Genomic DNA, 7,785 nt, shown 5'->3' with positions numbered 1-7,785 from the left:
GCTCTCTGCCCCACTGTACAGGTCACCAGGGAGTGTGTTTGGTGTAACTGGCCCCAGGGACAGTCCCTGACAGGCTGCCAGTGGCTACCCAGTGCTTGGAGCTTGGTAGTCCAGGAACTCCTACAGCCACCTCATAGCCATCCACCCAGACTTTGCTGCACACATTTGCTTGCTGGGATCCTGGGAGAGCTGGTGTTGGAAACCTTACCAAAGCCAGCCTAAGGGCACCCAGCTCCCCTTGGCTGTGTAGACAGGCCCCTCACGGCAGAGAAGTTATGCCTGGGCCACTCAGACATTATTTTGCCTTCTGTAAACCTGTGTTGGTCAATCCCAATCACTTACTTGTTTTCACATGCCCAGATTCTCATTCTTGACATTTTGGAAGACAGGCATAAAGTTGTCCTTTTCCCTGTCCTGGGATACCTCCCTCAGCTGCAGCCTTTAAAAGGCAAAAGTCTTAGTTTGGTCTCTTCCACTTCTGGTGCTCAGTAGGCATCCAGCATGCAGCACAGTACTCTATCAATACACATAAACAGATATGAAACTAAAAGAAATAGAAACATTTCTAAAATGTTACTTTAATAATAAAACATTGTAATATCTAAGAATTCTAGACATGCAAAAAAATAGCTTTACCTGAAATGCTGGTCATTCCAATAAATACTTAAGAATGCCGAAGTTGGCACTTGAGACAACTATGTTAAGAAAAAAAAAATTTAAAAAACATTCTAGCCACAGTAGGAAAATCATGACCACTGTCACCAGAAGGTGACAGCTGTGGAGATTTAATGTCCAACCAACCATGAATGAATAGTGCAGTACCTCACTTACTCAAGGTGAAAGGTTCAAAAGATATATCTTAAGGCTCACTGGGTTATTGCCAGATCAATAAAGACAGTGAAACACTTCCTGCAGTTTAAAACAACCATGCTCTATTTTTTTTCAGACAAATGTGACAAATTCTTTTGCAAAACTTTTCTGAGCATAAAATTTGTAGTTCAAGTTCACATTTTAAGAAAGTAAAACAAGGTAATTTATTTTTAATGAAGAAGTCTCTTTCTTAAAGAAACTATTAGTTTATCAGCAGATAGACCCAGTGTAACATTATCAAAGGAGTTCAAGAGGTGATGTCGACTGGGCAATGTGCGTGCTAGCTCCTGTCTTCTTCCTTCTGCTATCTGATCAAAACTAGAGGGAAGAGTTTCATTATCATTTTGACCTGCAGAAAGGAGAGGCAGACACACTAGTATCCTAGTATGCAATGGTCATAGGACGTCTTATTGCTATTATTTTTGTTTTTAACAAAGCAATCTATACAAATCATCAACCTGTACAGACTAGTGGACCACATCTCTGCTTGATAACCCTTTATGAAAATCTTTTGCAATACAGGGACCATGATCCAGTCACATGTACCAGAAGAAAGTTCCTGCTGATGTGTGATCTGGTCTGGATCCTTCTTTTTCTGCTACAGAAAGATGGCAGTGCCAGGTGATAATCCTTATAGCTTCTGACTTCTCATACAGGAACAACTTGCAGCTCAGAGTGCAGTGAACAGACCTAGAATAATACACATACAAGAGGACATGATCCTGTTACTTTAACCTTATTACCTTAGTGGTTTGCACATTTTATACCTTTATTCAAAAGGCTAACACTGCAAATAATTGTATTTCATCACTCTTTCTCTGTTACAATGAATGCATGAATTTCATAGCCACCTGTCTGTAATAATATAACACCTCAGGAGGAAATATCTTAACATTACAAAAAAAACAGCTGATGGTCTTTGTGTATGATACAAATTCTCTTTCCCATGTAGAGCTCATTTTTAAAATGAGAGGGTTTGCCATTTATCCTGTAATTATCATCTCAAATGCCCAGTCCTGCATGTTGCAGACAAAACTTTGGTGGCAAGCAGAGTTACAGTACACAAAATGTAAGTTAGCACAGTCAAGAGTACAAAGACTGTTGAATACGAATCCTAACATGACTCTTTCTTGGCTCATAATCAGTGTCTTTTAGCTCCTTGTATTTCATAGATTAATTTCTTTCATTGCTAACTGACATAATACATTCTTTCACCCTTACTGACCCAAATATTTTTCAATTGCAAGATGCTCTTTGAAATAATCAGCTGTCCAAGAAATCTGCACACCCCTGGCTGACCCCTCCTTAGTACAGGTTTTCTGTATATTATATAGGAACACTTTCAATTGCAGAAACTTGCAATTGCTTGAAATGTCTCATAATCAACAGTAGGTTATAAAAAGCAGGCAAAATAGTGGTTCAACACACAGACAACTCTGGTTTCCTGAGGAACCAGTTAAAATACACAGTTCTGTAAAACTTGCTCATGTTGGACAGAAACAGGCTTCTCATGGAATTAACTCCTCTGAAGGTATCTGAGCAGTTAAATCTGACTTCCTACAAAATCAGACACAAACAGATGCACATGGCAGAGTGTCTACCCATACTACGTCGTAATTCTCACAGTCCACAAGTTTAATAACAAAGGCAGCTGCTTTCCCAGAGGATGCTAAAAGCCTGGACTCCCTTACCTGCCGCTTGGGAGATGATTCTCCAGCAAATTATCCTCGTTGACAGCTCCACAGAATAGTGGTAATTGGGCAGAATTACATTTGCAGAAAATGGTCTTTAAAATACTACTATGAGGCTACTCTGTTGGTCTGTAAAATCTCTATTATAAAGTTTCTGAAGTTATTTTCCTTGGCCTTTGTGAATTTGTAATGGCCCTGTTGGCTTTGTATTAACCCCAATAGCCTTACAGTTGATTCCTTTTATTCTTGTACTCTTTACTTTTCACTTTGTATTAACAAAGAAAAGACTTCTGAAGAATAGATCAAGCTTTTCAGCAGTGAAAAATAGATAATTTCAAAGCTTTCCCAAACACCTCCCTTTAAAAGCCTGCTGCTGCATCAAGCAGCTGCTTACTTTGCCCATGCTTCAGAGCAAGTCCTGGCCCTAAAGTGACCTGCTTCCAGTCTCAGATATGCCCAGGCTGGTTTTAAAGTTAATCCTTAAGCTCCACTAGTGACAGCATAACCATGGTGTAGCATTTCAGTGGTGCAATAATAAAACCATAATCACTCACCTGTCTCTGCTTCTTCTTCCTCCAAATCTCTGATGTGGTGAATATTTACAGTCTTGCTGCAAAAAAGCCCCAGTAAATTTTATTACAGGCCGTAGTGAGGAAAAGACATTAAAACACATGGGAAGCAAAAACAGGTTCTGTAATTATATTTTATTGCAACTCCAATGCTTTGTCTGCTCCTGAAGACTCCTTTAGCTAAATTTGTTTCAGACTTTTTTTTCTGTACCAATTAAAAAACACAATAAGCATGTACAGTTTTCTTATTATTTTATTGAAAAGGTACATTTAAAAAAATACACAGACATTTTACTATTATGGATTGCTGATAAAGATGCTCTAAAATTTAATTCTCTTCTTATTTTTCTTTCTTCCACCTGTTGTCCCCATTATCACATAATTACTTCAGTCTGAGTACTGTGTATTGATTCACCTTTATAAAAGGGTTGGGGAGGTAAGAAGATAGGTGGGGCATTACTGCAACATATTCAGTAAACAGAGAATATGATTAATTATAAATATTTTATGTTCTGTACATTATTGCATTAGGAAGCCACAATGTTATGCAGCATCATTACAGAGGAAACTAGTTAGAAACGAAGAAAAAAGGATATTTACGTACAAATACATGGATCCATTGTCTTCTTGAACAATGTATGTGAGCTGTGGCAATGTGCAGTTGAAAAGCTTTTTTTTTCTCTTTAAACATTGCTTAGCAACACCAGTGAGGAAACAACAAAAATAAGTTAAATGAAAGTAGCAAACAAGTAGTAATCTTAACTCTATGTTATATGGCTTTCTATTTTTGATTTCTCTAAATCAAGTGTGACACAAAAGAAATAATTAAAAGCTTCAGCGCTGCATTGCTTTCAAACATATGCACAGAAACTAAAAATGTTAAAATCAGACATGTGATACATCTTTAATACTACACAAGGTACACCAGTACTGGGGCCTAGGACAGCACACAATCCCTGTCAACAAGAACACATGGAAAAAAATGGATGCAATTCTTTATTGAGATGTTATCCATGATCTAGCATTTGGTTCATCTACTTTTTTCCATATTAGATTGTAACCCATTGGTTTTCAGAGAAGTATTTACATAGGTGTGAGTGAGGAAGACCCTAGTTTTCAAGTCTGTCAGGAAAATATTTTATGTTCCTTGATTCCAAGGTGCATCAAATACATTAAAAAAAAAAAAGAAAAGAAAAGAAAAAAATGAATAGATGCATGAATCTTTAATGGTATAAATGTTATGAGCAATTTAATTTTTAAGCAAATAGCACTATTTTGATTAAAAAAATAGAGACAGAGAGAGACTGAGAAAGTTGTCTAGACTCCAAAATGCACTGCCATCAATGATGGATTTTATGATGTGGTTGGATGAGGTGTCCTTCTGGATGGCATTGCAAAAGAGAAACACATTTTAAAATCTCGACCCCTTTGCTGCTTTCCTTTTACCCTTTGTACTGGCCATAGTTATCTCTTTTATACATCAATAAATTAGTACGGTGCAAAAAGTATGGAGGCAGGCGTCGCCCGGATGGGCCCATGGGCTGGCCTCAGGAGAGCTGGTGGTATTGCTGGTGCCTGGAACAGGGATGCAGAGGGCCGGGGAGGAAGGGACAGAGCTGATGAAACAGCTGCAGCTGCAGCAAGAGGAGATGAGAGGAAAGCAGGTGCCAGCGGCTTAATCATGTCCTTCTGGAATGCAAGTTTTGCCTGGAATAAAACACACACAAAAAAAGCAATGTAAATACAGTTCTCCCCATGCCTACTTTTACATGAGGGAAAAAGTGAACTCTGACAGAGCATGCTGTGGCTTTTCACAGATACCTCATGTCAGCTGCTTAGAAATGCTACCTACATTGTCCTCTTACTCCTAAGGCAATTAAAGCAACCAAATCCTATATTTAAAGACACATAAATCTCGTGAGTCTAGAGACAGTCACACTGATGTTTAGAAGGAAGCATAATTTGCAAGTGAACAACTTTATATAAATTATAACTGTGCATGAAATATTAAAAAAACCATGATTGAGACTTCAATATCAAAAGTCAAATTTTCCACTTGCAAAAATGAATTATAGAAAAGTAGAGTGGTCAAGATGGGAAGCTGGATTAGTCCAGTCAGCTTCTGACCTGACACTGCAGACCTGCTCTATTCAAAGTAGAAATATTTTTTAAGATCAATACCATAAAGAATTTTTCCTGAAATAATTATTACTCAGTTCATGATCTACAATTATTCCTGGTGCTTGTGGTGAAACAGATAAGCCTGCAGTATTTGCATTTGCCTCTACACAATTACGAAGACATATTAATATTTCAGCTTTTAAAAGCTTTTCATATGCTTCCTCATGCACACATACATCTCATCTCTCTCTTCCCAACCTATAAATTGTTTTTGTGCCATAGGTGGCAAGCACTTTTCTCTAATGAATAAAGTACAGGCTTTATTTACGAGCAAATAAACATACAAACTGTGCTGTGCTAAAGCCAGCCTGAACTCTGGCTGCAGCTGACCGGCAGAGCCAGCTTGTGGGATTCCTGGAAATGCAGGCGGGTGTGAAAGGGATTGGCTAGGGGCACAGAGACAGGACAGGTGTTTTGATAGCCAGTGACAGACAGCCTGAACATACAGATAGGCAATCAATTCTCCTAAACACCTGATGACTCTTTTGCACCAACTAATATATCCACACAGCACTCTGTTTTGCTGTATGAAGAGAATGAACCTTAGTATTTTTATATCTTAACATCCTATATCCTTTTCCCTGACTGCATCCATCATAACTGAGAGTTATCTCAGGTGTGCAGAAAGACAGAGTATATCCATTGCTGCTTTCAAGAAGTGCACTAGCCCAGCAGAGCTGATACCTTTCCACAGGGGACATGGTTCATTCCCCATTCCGCTGATTATTCCCTTCTTCCTAGCAGTAAATAACACTCACAGTGCTGTCTGCATACCTTTGACTGGGCAGACAGAATACATAACTATCTTCAAATCTGATCCCCGTGCAGACTCAGCCTGCGGGGGAAGAGAGGCTGCAGAAGCGTCAGGTCTGTCATATTCCTGTCTCTGTGCAGTGGGAGTCCCCAAGGTCACAAACTCGCACAGACAGTGAGGAGAAATAAAAATACTTACTGCTAAAATACTTGGGTTGCGCTGCAGTTTGTTGTAAGGACTATATTTAGGTTTCATAGGCTTTCCCGCAACTCTGTCCTTATGCCTTCGGCTGGAAATGTGCTGAAATAAATATCCTCACATTTAATTAGCTGTTTAAACATTTCTTGGTTTTGAGTTTGAAATTGATTTATCAGCAGGATATGCCTAAGCCCCTGTTTGTAAGATAAAGTAGGTTCTTTAGAGAGAGCAAAAATAAGTTTTGCTAAATTAAACATAACAATTTGAAGCACATCAAATAGAGAATCAGAAACGAATCAAATACAGTGTATTTTGTGATCCAAGACAGACTCTGCAAATTATCAGTATTTTTGTTAGTATCTCCTTTTTCCACTTGAGGACCTTCAAATCAGGCAGAGCTGTAAGCACTAGGTCATAGGGATATTCAGAAGTAGGAGGTAAATTTCCATCCTGCTCATGCTGTTCAGTTGCATAAATAATTCAATATTAGCTGAAGGAAGAACCATTACCCAGGGATATGTCTACACCATGCAATTTAATGTTATCTTAGAACTAACTAAAATAACAAGGAATGAGACACATCCACACAGCACAGCACCATCCAGTTAGAGATTCCCATTTGGGTATCAGCAACACTACGTCTGTATGAGCACAGCACTGAACCCAGGGCTAACTGACTCAGAGAAGAGCTGCATGTTCATAAAGCTACACTGTTAACGATAACATTGTTCTACACAATTCAAATGTATCTGTAGTATTACCCTCCTGTTGACTGTCCCAAACAAATAGATCTGAGTCACATTTTCCCTCTCATATAGCATTAAAAAGTTTTCCAGCAGACTGAAACAGCACTGAAGGAGGAATTCAGGGAATCTCAACACAGAACTTCTTATATGTGGGAGACTAAAGTTCAAATCTCTCTTGAACCACAGTAAACTTTTAAATGAGATCTCCTATGTTATTCATTGATACTGATACCTCTGCTTTATGACTGTCAAGCCCATTTTTCCCAGCTGAGACAATTAGCTGAACTTGACCTACGATGAACTATTTAGAAATAGTTATGGGATGACAGATAAGAAATATTAAGTTCACTTAGTATTCACCAAAACATCTTCATGTAGCCCTACATCCCCACCTACAATATTGCAATACAGCTAAAACCAACAAAGTAGCTCTAGATACGTGCAAACTACCTGTTTAAGTTGAATTTCTGAATTAACATGGACATCACAGATTTCACAATGAAACGTCTTGTTCTGCAGTCCTGACCCTTTGCTGCCATTCTGCACCTTCAGTCGGGATCCAGGCCTAGGGTAAGACTTGATGGGACCAGCACCGTTCCGAGCCTCGACCATGGTCTTGTGCTTGGAGCCTAATGGGCAAGGAGATGCAGGTGAGCTCACGATCAGCAGCATAAATATATGTCCATCAGCCTTGGGACTTTGCAATACATTTATCTTCAAGACAGAATGGTTAAAGTCACCACAGATTGGGACTAATTATTACTCTGTTTTTGTTC

The 7,785-nt window shown here is 38.8% G+C and overlaps 1 protein-coding gene across 11 annotated transcripts in view; it reads right to left on the bottom strand.

Annotated features, from left to right (window-relative positions):
* Positions 1-3,365: 3,365 nt before the first annotated feature.
* The window catches only part of ZNF385B (zinc finger protein 385B), a 162,284-nt gene continuing 157,864 nt past the window's right edge, over positions 3,366-7,785 (bottom strand). For all 11 annotated transcript variants that reach the window (XM_064660707.1, XM_064660706.1, XM_064660708.1 and 8 more), the window contains 3 exons: positions 7,460-7,638; positions 6,264-6,365; positions 3,366-4,837 (listed from right to left, as the gene is read on the bottom strand). In XM_064660707.1, the coding sequence (XP_064516777.1) occupies positions 4,619-4,837; positions 6,264-6,365; positions 7,460-7,638 (500 nt within the window). In that variant the 3' untranslated portion in view covers positions 3,366-4,618. The remainder of the gene's footprint in view (positions 4,838-6,263; positions 6,366-7,459; positions 7,639-7,785) is intronic.

The sequence above is a fragment of the Pseudopipra pipra genome, chromosome 7 (genome assembly GCF_036250125.1).
Source record: "Pseudopipra pipra isolate bDixPip1 chromosome 7, bDixPip1.hap1, whole genome shotgun sequence".
In the NCBI taxonomy this organism is placed as follows: domain Eukaryota; kingdom Metazoa; phylum Chordata; class Aves; order Passeriformes; family Pipridae; genus Pseudopipra; species Pseudopipra pipra.
Note: the sequence above shows the minus strand (reverse complement) of the source record. Positions and strands in the feature narration are given on the sequence as shown.